Below are 16,894 nucleotides of genomic sequence, written 5' to 3' on the forward strand. Positions count from 1 at the left end.
GCGATTAGGCATCCTGTAGGCATGGCAATCACATCACGGCACAAAGTGATAAAAAGCAATGATATTAAATATGGCAATAAATAAGATAACTTGTGCATTCATAACAACAGCAAAAAATGAAGAAAGTTAAGTTCTGGTGGTGACAGTCAATTTTTTCTTCAGCCTTTTCCCGTTTGTCACTTTCCCTCAAAACCAGTCAAAAAAGTTAAGTTCCATAACGTTTTCTTGTGACTGTCATCAGTGGAACGCCGTCACATAAAATGTAATAACTAAAACGCACACTTATATACATGTAGCTAATATGGTTTCAGGTAAACATACAGCAGCCAGCAAGTACAAAAAGCGAAGTTTGCATCTTTGGAATGTGTGAATATAGTGTGTGTGAGAAAGGTAGTGGCAGATGAATGGATACTGTGTGAATGAATGTAATGGTGCGTGTGTATTACTTGAAGAGTGTGAGTGATACAACGTTTTCTTTCTGTTTACATAGCACAGGGTCACGAGTACGAATATACACAGCTTCGAATAACACTAAACCTTGAATCGTGAAACACCTTACGACATTCTGGACTGGACACCAAATGCTTGTTTGTACACTGCAGACTTCCTCTTGTCAACATCAAACTCCTCCTCATCACTACTCTCATCCTCCACCTCCACTCCAATGCCGCCGTCCATCCCATCGTCCTCGTATTCGTTATCATCAGTCTCCATCTCCTCGCGACACCGCTTCCCTCTCATTGATTTGTTCTGTGCCGTACTTGTGCTTCCTCCTGTGTCTCCTTGCCTCCGAGAGGGGAACTAGATTAGTCTGCTCGTTCTCCATGGAATTAGTACGGCAATATAACGTCGATTGTTGAGATATTAATTATGCACAGAAATGAAGGGTGGGAGGGCAGGGACACAGGTGAGACTCAAAACTGACTGAATTGTTGGCGTATTGAGTTCAAAATAGTTGAGATTTTGGAAGCAACATTCGTTCGAAAACACAATATGCAACATTTGGTAGATTTTCGGCGGGTCTCAAAGCAATCCTCCAAAATCAGCGATAGAAAGCTTAGCCATTTTTCAATCGGTCTCGTTTTCGGCCGGCTGACTTGGGTAAAGCCTACTAGTAAAAAGGGTCAATGAAATCAAAGCACGCCAAAGATCAATAAGGAAGGTTAGCAACGCCTTGAACGCATTGATTACTGACTAGCCACTTGAAAATCTCAATAGACGTTCGTTTGCAGCAGCTGATTGCACATTAATTGACTCTACCAGTAGTTGTTCCAAGGCAGCATACAGTACAACACGGAGACGCTTGATTTTTGTTTATGGCTAGGTTTAATTTAGGAAAAAAAGGTTTCAGAGCAGACCCGCTCTCTTCCCTGTCACTCTGCAAACTCGAACTCCTAAAAGGGAAGTGAGCGGGTCTGCTCTGAAACCTTTTTTATGAATGAAGCTGCAGGAATCCTCACCGCCGCTACAAAATCTGGTTTGACATTAATAAATAATGATGCCCCTGGACCCAGACCGACTAGAAAAAATATAGCTCGCACAGGCAGACGCAGTAGCAGGGGGAAAACCAGTTTATTGTCACGAATGACAAGATGGCATTGTGGAAGCATAAAAATGAACAGCGGAGCTAAGTTGAAAAGCAGGATCAAGGTGGCCAAAAATGAAGAGCTGTAGACCAGCGAAAATACTAACCTATACAGTACTAAGAATCAAAGAATGAACGAAAAAGACATGAATCGAAACAATGATAAATGAAAAAACCAATGCCCAATGCCCAATCTTTGTTACCATAACGGCGACGAAGACAACAACAACAACAATACCAAAAATCCTATTGGGGGAGGTGCCATCGTGAGAATTAATACTTCAAAAACGATAAAAACAACAACGACAACAAAACCAACAACAAAACCAACGACGACGACGACGACAACAACAACAACATCAGCAACAGATTAAGAAATGGCCACGCTAAAATGGCAAACTTTCCACCAATCGCACCCTGGAAGCCTGTGGCACACAGCAAATATTTCTCAGTCCATGAATATAGCAAACAATGCAGCGGAGATTTTCCGAGGTAAGGCGGTAAATAGCACAGTTTGAATAACAACTGGAGGTGTTAAGTAACGAAACCGTGTGTCGGCTAACCTAATTTGGCTCCACGGAATGCAATGCTAATCTGTTAAGTCAAAGTCTCTGAATTTAGACTGGTCGATCCGGGCCACAATCCTTTCGTCAATGGGCTCGAGAACGGCGACCTCGTCCGTAAATTCCGTGTCAAAGTTTGATGTGTCCGTCTTCGAGTCAAACGGTGGGATAAAGGGCGGATTGATGTCGCCCCTTTCTAGCGCCTCCCACCGTATTGACTCGAAAAACGGATGCGTTTGTACCTGCGACCCAGCCGTGCATCCCAGACGCTGCTTAACAGTTTTGTGCATCAAACTCAGCAACACGCTTTCGCAATGTTTACTGCAGTTGGTGTCTGGGAATATCACCGGCTGGGCTTTAATGTTTCGGAATATCACCTCTGTTGTTGCGCCTCTAAAGGGCACACAGCCAAACATCATCTCAAACATCAGAACGCCAAGAGCCCACCAGTCAACAGACGCGTTGTAAGCTGTCCTTCTGACCATTTCCGGGGCCATATATTCAGTCGTGCCGACGAATGTTGATGTTGTGGCTCCCAGGGTTACTTTGCTCCCACCGAAGTCTGTTATTTTGATATGTCCATCACTGCTCAGCATGACGTTTTCAAGTTTCAGGTCACGGTGAATGATTCCTGAACGGTGCAGATGAAGTAGGGCGCACGCTATCTGAGCGGAGTATAATCGAGTTGTGGACTCACCAAAACGGCGACTTCTTTCTTTTCCCGAGTGAAACCATAGATCTCCGCCGCCGATATACTCCATAACGAAGAAAAGCCTGCTGGCATTTTGAAAACACTCAAACATTTTCGCACAAAACATATGGCGACCCGCAATAGCCAGAACTTTCTTCTCACTGATGGTTCTCCTTACAATGTTCTTCTGGATAGCCGTATGCTTCTGTAGCACCTTGATAGCGTACACTTGGTCCTTGTTCTTCTTCTTCTCAGCGAGATATACAGTGCCGTAACTGCCCTTACCGAGATGCCGTTCCCGTGTGATTCGTCGCCATCACTTGCCTTTTGTGTATCTCGCTCCATCGGAGACCGGACCGCTGCATCTGTGACTTCACTTAGCGCTGGGAACGTAACAAGATTTTTTACTGAACTCATTGCGCCTTTTGATGCTACTGCAGGAGTAGCAGACGGCGTTTCTCTTGCAGGGTAAACAATCTTCTCGGAAGCTGTGCCTCTCGTCTGATACTGTTCACTATATCAATACTGACAAAACGGTATAACAATCAGTACGAAATTTATCCTAAGGCTAGCGTCCAGCGACACTCACTGGTTTAAACAAGGGTGAATCTTGTCTCGGGCATTAGTTGAAACTGGTCTCAAATCTATGCTGCAGGCTTTTATAAACCCTACAGTACACGAACTAGCCTAGCCGAGGGGTTATAAGCTTGCCTGCGAATCACAAGGTCGCGAGTTCGAGACCCGCGCTCGCAGCAGGGAGCGTGAACTGTGCTAACACATGCGGTGATGCATGCGTGAACCAGATACAAGGAAATGCGCGGACAAACACGTCAGAGTCAGCTGGCTACTCACCACTACATGTAGTACAATCGTCATGTACTCGGAGTGAGGCTTACTCGGATCGGAGTGAGGGTTACGCGAGTGAGGCTTACTCGGATCGGAGTGAGGGTTACGCGAGTGAGGGTTACTCGGAGTGAGGCTTACTCGGATCGGAGTGAGGGTTACGCGAGTGAGGCTTACTCGGATCGGAGTGAGGGTTACGCGAGTGAGGGTTACTCGGAGTGAGGCTTACTCGGATCGGAGTGAGGGTTACGCGAGTGAGGGTTACGCGAGTGAGGCTTACTCGGATCGGAGTGAGGGTTACGCGAGTGAGGGTTACGCGAGTGAGGCTTACTCCGATCGGAGTGAGGGTTACGCGAGTGAGGGTTACTCGGAGTGAGGCTTACTCGGATCGGAGTGAGGGTTACGCGAGTGAGGCTTACTCGGATCGGAGTGAGGGTTACGCGAGTGGGGGTTACTCGGAGTGAGGCTTACTCGGATCGGAGTGAGGGTTACGCGAGTGAGGGTTACTCGGATCGGAGGGAGGGTTACGTGAGTGAGGGTTACTCGGAGTGAGGCTTACTCGGATCGGAGTGAGGGTTACGCGAGTGAGGGTTACTCGGATCGGAGGGAGGGTTACGTGAGTGAGGGTTACTCGGAGTGAGGCTTACTCGGATCGGAGTGAGGGTTACGCGAGTGAGGGTTACTCGGATCGGAGGGAGGGTTACGTGAGTGAGGGTTACTCGGAGAGAGGCTTACTCGGATCGGAGTGAGGGTTACGCGAGTGAGGGTTACTCGGATCGGAGGGAGGGTTACGTGAGTGAGGGTTACTCGGAGTGAGGCTTACTCGGATCGGAGTGAGGGTTACGCGAGTGAGGGTTACTCGGATCGGAGGGAGGGTTACGTGAGTGAGGGTTACTCGGAGTGAGGCTTACTCGGATCGTAGTGAGGGTTACGTGAGTTAGGGTTACTCGGAGTGAGGGTAACTCGGAGTGAGGGTTACGTGAGTGAGTATTTCGCTGGCGCTCAGCTGGCTTTTGTGCTCCCTGTCGAGCGGTCACACCAGACATCAAGTTCAAAGCCTGAACGGCTTGTTTTTTTGCCCGCCAAATTTTGAATATCTCCAAACACACCGTTTGCAAGATATCGGAAAGCAGAACAATGGCGATCTACAACTTGTGTTCAGTTTTGATGAAGAAGTAAAAATCAACAACAACAACAACAACAACAACAACAACAACAACAACAACAACAACAACAAGCAAAGGAAGCCCGGATCCTGAATTGCGACTTCGTGCTCTTTTTATTTCTTCTGTGTGCATGGACGCGATGATTCGGGTGATGGTGTCTCCTGATGTTGAGCTTTCTGCTCCGCCGGTTGCTGTTCTTCAACTCTCTCGCAATCCACTCTCTTCTTCGTACCTTTCTTAATGAATTGAGTCGTGAGTTTGGTGCCTTGTCTTGGCCTCGAACCACAGCTCCAACAATCTACGCTCTAGAGGCACCTCCACTCCAGGAATCCATGGTTATCGGAGAAAATCAAAATCAAACTGAGCTCTACAGGCTGTGAAATTTAAATTTTTCACCGGACTTCCCCTTTAATTTAATTGACATCCCATTGTTGGTGCATTATAACCCTGCCGGTGACGTTTTAATCAGGAGTTCGAGACCCGCACTGGCAGCAGGGAGCGTGAACTGTGCTAACAAAAGCGGTGATGCATGCGTGAACCACACGTGGACGAAAGAGAAAAGGAACATTGTCGTAACAATCACTCAGCATGCACCCAGAGGCAAAGGGACAAAAGTAAACAATGGTATGACGACTTACTTATTTGCTTCTCAAAGCTCCAAACTGCGAACGTGCACGCCTGTCCACGGATGTCACTCGAGTGCAGTGACCAACCTGCGCCCCTCTCTCTCCACCACTCCCCCCCCCCCCCTCCCCCGCCACACACACACGAAAATCCTGGCACCAATGTTGCATTGTAGGAAGAGTACTTCCTCCGTATACAAAAACTTCGTGACTTTTTTTTAAAGCTGCGCACAGCCCTGGAATTGTTCCGTTTGACTCGGAATAACACTCATGGCATTGTCTAACCTGTTTACAAGCTATATACAAAGAAAAAAGCAACTCAGACGAATGAGATTGAGTTTTTTCAGAGTCTTCGTCGCTCATGTCAATAGTGAGGTTTTGCATTCCGAATTTCGGTTCGGCGTTCTTCGGTCATTTGTCGAACATCAAAATGTCGAATTTTCGCACCAACGTTTGTTTTGCAAGTCGAAAATGATGTGTTTTCATTTCGTGAGCCCCAGCATCAGCAATGTCCTGTCCCGTGCTCCCTTTCTTGCTGATTCCAACGAACTTTGATCGCCCAAAGAGTCGAGGGCCAAACCTGCCTCCTCAGTCGCCTCAGAAGAACCAACTCCATGGCCAAGCCAAGTCAAATTTTATGCGTACCGCCATAGTCTTTTCAGCCACACAGATGACGGTGAGGACACTCCAGGCGATAGAGAGTAGACAGGCAGTGGAGAGGAGCAATCAGAGGTAGCTGGCGATGCTGATGTCGCCCAAGACGCCTGCGAAGCGATGCCGATATAAGAAACCTCTTTGAATAAATCAAGCGCTAGCGCTCTTCTACAAGAAAATTCATCCGAAAAATGTTTTCGGCAAAGTGGGTTTTTTCAGAAGAAACATGCCGAATCTTCGTGGGCACTTTCGACCTCGCTCCCGCGTGCCGAATCTTTTTGCCGAATTTCGGAATGCAAAACCTCACTATCGTCACCTGACGACGCTGACTCCGCATCGCCAACAGTCGCTGCTTCTGCTCGCATTTCGTTCAGATTCTTGTCACCTGCAGTGATGATCCGATGCTGGACTTTGGCTACGTCCTCTTCATCTCTAGAGCTGTGTACGAATCGGTGTCGACTATAATTATTCAGTTGTTCCAACCCGCGACCTCCATTAGGCATTATGCCGTGAAAAGAGTCGTACAAGCACATCCACACGCTTCGCATTTTCACCAACGCGCTGTGGTGCGCTTTCAACTCTCCCTGCTGCTCAACCGTCTTGCAGAACTCGAGTCGTAATTCGGCATTCGTTAAGGATTGCTAACGTTCACCAACGCGCTGTGGTGCGCTTTCAACTCTCCCTGCTGCTCAACCGTCTTGCAGAACTCGAGTCGTAACTCGGCAGTCGTTGAGGATTGCTAACGTTCGCCATTGCGCTGTGGTGCGCTTTCAACTCTTCCTGCTGCTCAACCGTCTTGCAGAACTCGAGTCGTACCTCGGCAGTCGTTGAGGATTGCCAATGCTAGCGCTACTGCCAACTTCCTGCGCTGGCTTCAAGCTCTCTTCTCCTACATGTACATGACCGTATAATATATATATATAATTATATACTCAATCTGCGGACAGAACTGTTTCGTCCTTTGTGGACTCGTCAGCGCAGCACAGAGGAAATGAGGCCGAACCTGATAGCAATGGAAATAAAAATTTCCAATCAGGTCCGAACGTACCTTGCCAGAGTGCTCAAACTGACAAGTCAGTGAGCTCTGCATAACGCAAACAGCAAAGGCACTATATAATTATATATATATTTTACGGTCATGTAGCAGTTGAGCACTCTTGCGTGGGGTAGTGCCTTTGCTGTTTGCGTTATGCAGGGCTCACTGACTTGTCAGTTTGAGCACTCTGGCAAGGTACGTTCGGGCCTGATTGGAAATTTTTATTTCCATTGCTATCAGGTTCGGCCTCATTTCCTCTGTGCTGCGCTGACGAGTTCACAAAGAACGAAACAGCATGCTGTCCGCAGATTGAGTATTTCGCTCCTGCTCTTGTAGCAGTTGAGCACTCTTGCGTGGGGTAGTGCCTTTGCTGTTTGCGTTATGCAGGGCTCACTGACTTGTCAGTTTGAGCACTCTGGCAAGGTACGTTCGGGCCTGATTGGAAATTTTTATTTCCATTGCTATCAGGTTCGGCCTCATTTCCTCTGTGCTGCGCTGACGAGTTCACAAAGAACGAAACAGCATGCTGTCCGCAGATTGAGTATTTCGCTCCTGCTCTTGTAGCAGTTGAGCACTCTTGCGTGGGGTAGTGCCTTTGCTGTTTGCGTTATGCAGGGCTCACTGACTTGTCAGTTTGAGCACTCTGGCAAGGTACGTTCGGGCCTGATTGGAAATTTTTATTTCCATTGCTATCAGGTTCGGCCTCATTTCCTCTGTGCTGCGCTGACGAGTTCACAAAGAACGAAACAGCATGCTGTCCGCAGATTGAGTATATATATATATATATATATATATCACTCACTGACTGACGATATACTGTCACATTGTATAGTGCATACTAGTGCGTAAGTACATTACGTACAGTGTTGACAACTGAAATCCGACCCCCTTGGCGGGGCGCCGCACCGGCAAGGGGGTCGGATTTCAGTTGTCAGCACTGTACATGTAGGAATGTACGTTGCAGAGTCGACCAACAGAGCGCTTACAATGCAAGTCAAATGCATTAATTCGGTTTGAACCTGGCACAATCATCACGGGTTGCCTCTGAGAAGAAAAAGTTCTCTGGGTACTTGATTTTGCACGCTGACAGAAGGAAAATTGTCTCTAAAGACATACTTATGCGAAGTTGACGCGATTAGTGAACGCAAAGCCACATCTGGGGTCTGGAGCGTCACCAATGTACATCATCATCTCTGACCATGTACAGCTTCCCGTACTAGCATAACCTGTAGCGTCATGCGATCAGATTCCCCAAGGACGCTCCCCAATTCCACCTTACACACAGGCCCCAAGAAGTACTTGAATGCCATGGAAGGCAAAGACTATGTCCAAGCATGTTAAAGTAGAATGAAGTTGAAGACACCACTGCAGCTGTACTTATGGTTGATAAATATGGTGGTAAAGACACACCTGGCAATATGGCGGTAAGCGAACTGATGGTGGTGGTGGTGAGAAGGAGAGCTCTGTGCCAGAACTTTGCAGCCTAGAGAGCGTGTGTGGGCAGGCGTGTGTTTACCGCCATATTGCCAGGTGTGTCTTTACCACCATATTTATCAACCATGTTAAAGTAGAAAGGAAAAGGACATATGGAAACGAGTTAAGAGTAACTCTCCACCACTGTAACTAGATACTATATACAGTCAGAAAGTGCAACAACTAGGCACAAAACTGACAGAGCACGTCGGTTAGCGCTACGGAGATGTGTTGAAGCTAGGTGTCAGGACGTCGAATGTCTCAGTACTCTGTCAGTTTTGTGCCTAGTTGTTGCACTTTCTGACTGTATATAGTATCTAGTTACAGTGGTGGAGAGTTACTCTTAACTCGTTTCCATATGTCCTTTTCCTTTCTACTTTTATTATTGGCTCAGTACCCGAGTTTCATGTTAAAGTACATAATAATAAATAAAATAAATAATATAAGATGATTTAGAGGAGTCATGAATACTAGTATAGCCTATTTTTGGTGTGGTGAAGACATTCTGAACAATCTGTAGGATATTATCACTTCGTAGAAATTTGGAGGAATCTACGCCGCATTGCAGTGAAGTGGATAGGTAATAGTTAGAGACAATTTTTAAAAGTAATGAACTGAATACACGAACTTAGAGCTCGTGGCAACAACCATCTTGAGAACTGAATACAGTACTGGTGAAGAGGTTGTCACGCGGAAAGATTCATGCGCTGTTCTGGCAAACTGAGTGTGCAATATGCGGGATTTGACACGGAATGGCGTAGTTATTAGCATTGAAAGTCGTTGAATATTTCAAATGATCAAATCCAAGTGTGCTCACAAATTTATTGTGGTCCAAAGAAATTGTGAATCTGTCCAGGTAGCCCATACTAGCTACTTTTTATTATTTTTTATTTTTTATTGGGAACACAGCCCTACGAAGAGGCATACTATCAATTTTACGTCAGATTCGAATGTTGCACCAAACGTTGTCCTGCAGACAGGTGCGATAACCCCATATGTTTCATTTGGGCTACATGGCGAACTCTGTTTATTACCATTAAACCTGGGCGTTAGAAAATTACTATCGATCTCACTGTAAAAATTGAAACAACTCCCTGCTGCGTAATTATCCACACCATGGCCAGGGAATAGTGAAAACTCAAGTTGTTTTCTGAAGGCGGTTACCATCCACCAACACACTTAGAACAATAGTTTTCTACGGAGGATTCATTCAGTTACTTATCCATCATTATTGGCAATGCAATTTGCACTCTTTTCCCAACCTAATTATTCTAGCCAACCACATGCACATGGTGGGTATACTCGAGGAGTCAGACACAGGACTATGATGTGTTCATTTTTCAGTTATTAAGTGAGGATACCGTCTCTGCTTGGATAACAGCTACACCATAGCTCAGTGGTTAGAGCACCGCTGGCTTCAAGTGAAGGTCCCTTTTTCAGTCCTGGTGGTCACAGTAAATGTTTTCTTCAGACTTTTCCCGTTTGCATCTTTTCCCCAAGCCAGTAGGTTATTGAGTTTCACATTTGTATGTTGCAACGGAGTTCTCGGCCATTCTCAATGTTAAATTTGGGAATTGTACATTGCACTGTTGAGGCTAAGAAGAAAAAGAAATCCAGCATTAACAGCAAACAACCTCACGTTATCTATCCTCTTTCTTCGCTTTTATCACTACTTTGCGTTATTGTTCGTTTGTTTGCTTGAATTATTTCGAAGTATTTATTCTCACGATTGCACCATCGCCAATAAGAGATTGCAAACAATTCATTGACAGAATATGCCACTGCTGCCAGCACACAATGACACTGTCAATACCAATGACCATACTTCGAAATACATGTACGAACATCTTGAAAGTGTTCAGCTCGACAAAGTATACTTTCAAGGCTTCTCGTCAGGTGAAATACAGGCAAAGGGAAAGTAACAAGAACAGTGGATTAAGTACAGTAGCGACGTGATGAAACAGCGCAAAGAAGAAGATAGCTAAAATCAAGAGTAGATTACGTATCTAATAGTGACTGATTACGAAGTCTATATAGGAAATAAAAGCCGGGTAGAAGACCGAGGCGAAGCCGAGGCTTTTTACGAGGCTTTTATTTCCTATACTGACCAAATACGAAGTCAATATTAGATTTATCACGACAGACAGTCGGTATTTCAAATTGCAGAACGATTGCCTCATGAATCCCAGTTTCATGATTGCACAACCGTTGCACCATCACCTACTCATACAGTGACCATGCTGCACTAGGCTCACTGTTCAACTGCGCAACCCATCAGCAGTCAAATATAAGCAATCAATATAGCGCTAATGGGTGAAACTAAATATTGCGACAGAGCTTCTTGCTCCACATATACTGGCACACACAGAGACATAGACAGCAATAGCGACAACACACAAAGTGAAGGGTAGTTGGCCTCAGCCAGATGTGAACCAGATAACGAGTGAGGTATGGAAGCAAGGACTGAGAACGGAGTGTCTAAGATAGAATAGGCGTGCCAGTGGATAGCAGAAATAGGCCATAATGCAGAACCACTTGGGACCGTCAGATTAATTTCCCTGGACCGAGCCAGCCGGGAAAAAACCCTCGCGCCGACGGACGCAGTTGTGAGGGAAAAAACCGGGTGTATATCCCCAATGGCGATTAGGCATCCTGTAGGCATGGCAATCACATCACGGCACAAAGTGATAAAAAAGCAATGATATTAAATATGCCAATAAATAAGATAACTTGTGCATTCATAACAACAGCAAAATGAAGAAAGTTAAGTTCCATAACGTTTTCTTGTGACTGTCATCAGTGGAACGCCGTCACATAAAATGTAATAACTAAAACACACACTTATATACATGTATTATGGTTTCAGGTAAAAATACAGCAGCCAGCAAGTACAAAAAGCGAAGTTTGCATCTTTGCAATGTGTGAATAATGTATGTGAGAAAGGTAGTGGCAGATGAATGGATACTGTGTGAATGAATGTAATGGTGCGTGTGTATTACTTGAAGAGTGTGAGTGATACAACGTTTTCTTTCTGTTTACATAGCACAGGGTCACGAGTACGAATATACACAGCTTCGAATAACACTAAACCTTGAATCGTCAAACACCTTACGACATTCTGGACTGGACACCAAATGCTCGTACACTGCAGACTTCCTCTTGTCAACATCAAACTCCTCCTTATCACTACTCTCATTCTCCACCTCCACTCCAATGCCGCCGTCCATCCCATCGTCCTCGTATTCGTTATCATCAGTCTCCATCTCCTCGCGACACCGCTTCCATCTCCTTGATTTGTTCCGTGCCGTGCTTGTGCTTCCTCCTGTGTCTCCTTGCCTTGTGTTCTCCACTTGTCTCAGTCGTGCCTCTGCTAGTCTCTTGCTTCTCCTCGGTTCTGCTCTGTTTTCAATTTGTTCCCCTTCCGCTATTACCGTTGTAGCAACATGGTTTGTCGAAGAGCGACCGTCCGGCGGCCTCCCTTGCCGTGGTCCGGTTTCCGAGAGGAGAACCAGATTAGTCTGGTCGTTCTCCATGGAATTAGTACGGCAGTATTACGTCGATTGTTGAGATATTAATTATGCACAGAAATGAAGGGTGGGAGGGTAGGGACACAGGTGAGACTCAAAACTGACTAAATTGTTGGCATATTTAGTTCAAAATAGTTGAGATTTTGGAAGCAACATTCGTTCGAAAACACAATTTGCAACATTTGGTAGATTTTCGGCGGGTCTCAAAGCAATCCTCCAAAATCAGCGATATAAAATTATAAAGCGTAGCCATTTTTCGATCGGTCTCGTTTTCGGCCGGCTGACTTGGGTAAAGCCTACTAGTAAAAAGGGTCAATGAAATCAAAGCACGCCAAAGATAAATAAGGAAGGTTAGCAACGCCTTGAACGCATTGATTACTGACTCGGCACTTGAAAATCTCAATAGACGTTCCTTTGCAGCAGCTGATTGCACATTAATTGACTCTACCAGTAGTTGTTCCAAGGCAGCATACAGTACAACACGGAGACGCTTTATTTTTATTTATGGCTTGGTTTAATTTAGGAAAAAAGGTTTCAGAGCAGACCCGCTCTCTTCCTTGTCACTCTGCAAACTCGAACTCGTAAAAGGGAAGTGAGCGGGTCTGCTCTGAAACCTTTTTTATGAATGAAGCTGCAGGAATCCTCACCGCCGCTACAAAATCTGGTTTGACATTAATAAATAATTATGCCCCTGGACCCAGAACGACTAGAAAAAATATAGCTCGCACAGGCAGACGCAGTAGCAGGGGGAAAACCAGTTTATTGTCACTAATGACAAGATGGCATTGTGAAGCATAAAAATGAACAGCGGAGCTAAGTTGAAAAGCAGGATCAAGGTGGCCAAAAATGAAGAGCTGTAGACCAGCGAAAATACTAACCTATACAGTACTAAGAATCAAAGAATGAACGAAAAAGACATGAATCGAAACAATGATAAATGAAAAAACCAATGCCCAATGCCCAATCTTTGTTACCATAACGGCGACGAAGACAACAACAACAACAACAACAATACCAAAAATTCTATTGGCGATGGTGCCATCGTGAGAATTAATACTTCAAAAACGATAAAAACAACAACGACAACAAAACCAACAACAACGACAACAAAACCAACAACAAAACCAACGACGACGACGACGACGACAACAAAAACAACATCAGCAACAGATTAAGAAATGGCCAGGCTAAAATGGCAAACTTTCCACCAATCGCACCCTGGAAGCCTGTGGCACACAGCAAATATTTCTCAGTCAATGAATATAGCAAACACATGCAGCGGAGATTTTCCGAGGTAAGGCGGTAAAGAGCACAGTTTGAATAACAACTGGAGCTGTTAAGTAACGAAACCGTGTGTCGGCTAACCTAATTTGGCTCCAGGGAATGTAATGCTAAATGCAAAGTCTCGGAATTTAGACTGGTCGATCCGGGCCACAATCCTTTCGTCAATGGGCTCGAGAACGGCGACCTCGTCCGTAAATTCCGTGTCAAAGTTTGATGTGTCCGTCTTCGAGTCAAACGGTGGGATAAAGGGCGGATTGATGTCGCCCCTTTCTAGCGCCTCCCACCGTATTGACTCGAAAAACGGATGCGTTTGTACCTGCGACCCAGCCGTGCATCCCAGACGCTGCTTAACAGTTTTGTGCATCAAACTCAGCAACACGCTTTCGCAATGTTTACTGCAGTTGGTGTCTGGGAATATCACCGGCTGGGCTTTAATGTTTCGGAATATCACCTCTGTTGTTGCGCCTCTAAAGGGCACACAGCCAAACATCATCTCAAACATCAGAACGCCAAGAGCCCACCAGTCAACAGACGCGTTGTAAGCTGTCCTTCTGACCATTTCCGGGGCCATATATTCAGTCGTGCCGACGAATGTTGATGTTGTGGCTCCCAGGGTTACTTTGCTCCCACCGAAGTCTGTTATTTTGATATGTCCATCACTGCTCAGCATGACGTTTTCAAGTTTCAGGTCACGGTGAATGATTCCTGAACGGTGCAGATGAAGTAGGGCGCACGCTATCTGAGCGGAGTAGAAGCGAGTTGTGGACTCACCAAAACGGCGACTTCTTTCTTTTCCCGAGTGAAACCATAGATCTCCGCCGCCGATATACTCCATAACGAAGAAAAGCCTGCTGGCAGTTTGAAAACACTCAAACATTTTCGCACAAAACATATGGCGACCCGCAATAGCCAGAACTTTCTTCTCACTGATGGTTCTGCTTACAATGTTCTTCTGGATAGCCGTATCCTTCTGCAGCACCTTGATAGCGTACACTTGGTCCTTGTTCTTCTTCTTCTCAGCGAGATATACAGTGCCGTAACTGCCCTTACCGAGAGTCTTCAGCAGATTGAATGCTTCGATGCCGTTCCCGTGTGATTCGTCGCCATCGCTTGCCTTTTGTGTATCTCGCTCCATCGGAGACCGGACCGCTGCATCTGTGACTTCACTTAGCGCTGGGAACGTAACAAGATTTTTTACTGAACTCATTGCGCCTTTTGATACTACTGCAGGAGTGGCAGACGGCGTTTCTCTTGCAGGGTAAACAACCTTCTGGGAAGCTGTGCCTCTCGTCTGATACTGTTCACTATATCAATACTGACAAAACGGTATAACAATCAGTACGAAATTTATCCTAAGGCTAGCGTCCAGCGACACTCACTGGTTTAAACAAGGGTGAATCTTGTCTTAGGCATTAGTTGAAACTGGGCTCAAATCTATGTCGCAGGCTTTTATAAACCCTTCAGTCCACGTAGACCTAGTACTAGCCTAGCCGAGGGGTTATAAGCTTGCCTGCGAATCACAAGGTCGCGAGTTCGAGACCCGCGCTCGCAGCAGGGAGCGTGAACTGTGCTAACACATGCGGTGATGCATGCGTGAACCAGATACAAGGAACTGCGCGCGGACAATCACGTCAGAGGCAGCTGGGTACTCACCACTACATGTAGTACATGTACTCGGAGTGAGGGTTACTCGACTAAGATCGGAGTGAGGGTTACTTGATCGAGAGGGATACGTGAGTCGTGAATGAGGGTTACTCGATCGGATCGGAGTGAGGGTTAGGTGAGTGAGAGTTACGTGGATGCAGCTAACGTTACGAGGTTCTCCTTTGTCGGGCATTGCTTGTGAGACTTACCAATTTTTGTTACCATCTCACCCTCGCGGTTAGGCGCTGGATCTGCCACCCTGGTATCACAGGCATGGTGGTGCCCTGGCACGAGCGAAACTTCCAAGCAGCTGGTTGTGTTCCTCAATGCATATAGCCGTTTGTGAAGCGGACGTGCGAAATTCACTTCTTTTTGTTTAACAGTACTAGCTCACAAGTTCTTTCGCCGAGCGTGCGAGTACCTGCACTTTACTTTAGCGCTGCAACTGGTAGGGGTTTCGTCGAGTAACGGGTTCGGGTATTTATGTCCGGGTAGCACGGTTCAGGTAGTTTTGTCAGGGTAGCACAGTCCGGGTAATTTTATAACGGTAGCACGGGTACCTATCGGGTATGTCTATACACAGTTGTACTGTGAGTGTGCACTTCCACTACATAGAAAGTGTACGGTAAGCATGTATAGTAGCCGTGCTAATTACATGCACCGTTGCAAAAACACCGTACTCCAACTAACCGATCGGGTTCTCAGGAGCAATTAGGGAGGTTTAGTCCCACGTAACGGATACGGGAACGTGGGTGATACACGCGTAAAGTTCCTGCAATGGACCCACGTTTGCAATGTTGTGGTTAGTCACACGGAACAAACAAAAGCATGAAGCGAAAGGCCCAAACCTGGTCAAACACGAAGCTTAGAAGCTCGTCGAATATTTTGATTTCGTGCTTTGGAAACTTCTTCCGATGAGCACGCTCACAGCTCGCACAATGCGCTCCATTCTGATGTTCTGGCGGAACGATTTACGTGGGTGAGCCTCCATGGCCATACACGGTATGTAACAGTATAGACTTGATTGATTGGAGAATTCGTCGAATGATGTTCAAACCAGAGGTTATAAAGCAAAAGAAAGGTGAGAACCGCAGGAGTGAGAATAGTAGGAACACAAGGTGTTACCATAAGACAAGCAAGAAGTGTCAAGGTAAAACTATTACACTCTCCCGGCCCCATAGGAAGCCCAAGGTTCCATTAGATAACACAATCCAGTTAGGAGATGCAATTGTGGAAAGGGGAATATTAAATAATCACTCATGCACATGCATAACCACATTGAAGTGTAATCCAACTCAACTTCATCACTCTCACAAGGAGATGACGCAAAACTATATCAGTCTATAACATAATTATTAACTATCTCAGTAAGAGATGCATATGGCTCAGCCCAGTTAGATCAAGGCTGCTGTCGTTGTGAGGCTAGATAGTTCTGCAGCGGTTTAATATTCCGACCAGACTCATCACATAGGTTGCCAGCGGGCTCCCACGTAGCTTCGCTGCTGGGGTAACCCTTCCAATGCACCAGGAAGTGTTGCTCACCACTGCGGTGTCTGTGATTCAAAACGGCTTCGACAACATAGCGTGTGTGTCCATCTAGATCTGTGAAGGGCGGAGGCGGGGGTTGGTGTCTTCCAGGAATCGTGTTCTCTTCGTAGCGTTTAAGAGCAGTGACATTAAACACGGGATGGCAGCGAAGTTCACGGGGTAGTTCCAAGCGAAAAGCATTCGCTCCAATCTTAGCCTGGATACGATACGGACCAAACCACTTGGGTTGCAACTTCCGAGAGGGCTGGCCACGAGCT

At 46.0% G+C, this 16,894-nt stretch overlaps 2 protein-coding genes across 2 annotated transcripts; both read right to left on the minus strand.

The window, feature by feature from the left end:
• Positions 1 to 1,487: 1,487 nt before the first annotated feature.
• LOC135829239 (calcium-independent protein kinase C-like) lies at positions 1,488 to 12,167 on the minus strand. The gene is made up of 2 exons (XM_065341643.1): positions 11,747 to 12,167; positions 1,488 to 3,148 (listed from the first exon to the last, which is right to left on the minus strand). Exons 1-2 carry the CDS (start codon positions 12,165 to 12,167, stop codon positions 2,175 to 2,177), a joined length of 1,395 nt encoding a protein of 464 aa, XP_065197715.1. The 3' UTR covers positions 1,488 to 2,174.
• Positions 12,168 to 13,521: 1,354 nt separating this feature from the next.
• Positions 13,522 to 14,848, minus strand: LOC135829240 (calcium-independent protein kinase C-like). Its single transcript, XM_065341644.1, has one exon. It carries the CDS (start codon positions 14,650 to 14,652, stop codon positions 13,522 to 13,524), a length of 1,131 nt encoding a protein of 376 aa, XP_065197716.1. The 5' UTR covers positions 14,653 to 14,848.
• Positions 14,849 to 16,894: the final 2,046 nt, after the last annotated feature.

This window comes from Sycon ciliatum, chromosome 13 (genome assembly GCF_964019385.1).
Source record: "Sycon ciliatum chromosome 13, ocSycCili1.1, whole genome shotgun sequence".
Taxonomy (NCBI): domain Eukaryota; kingdom Metazoa; phylum Porifera; class Calcarea; order Leucosolenida; family Sycettidae; genus Sycon; species Sycon ciliatum.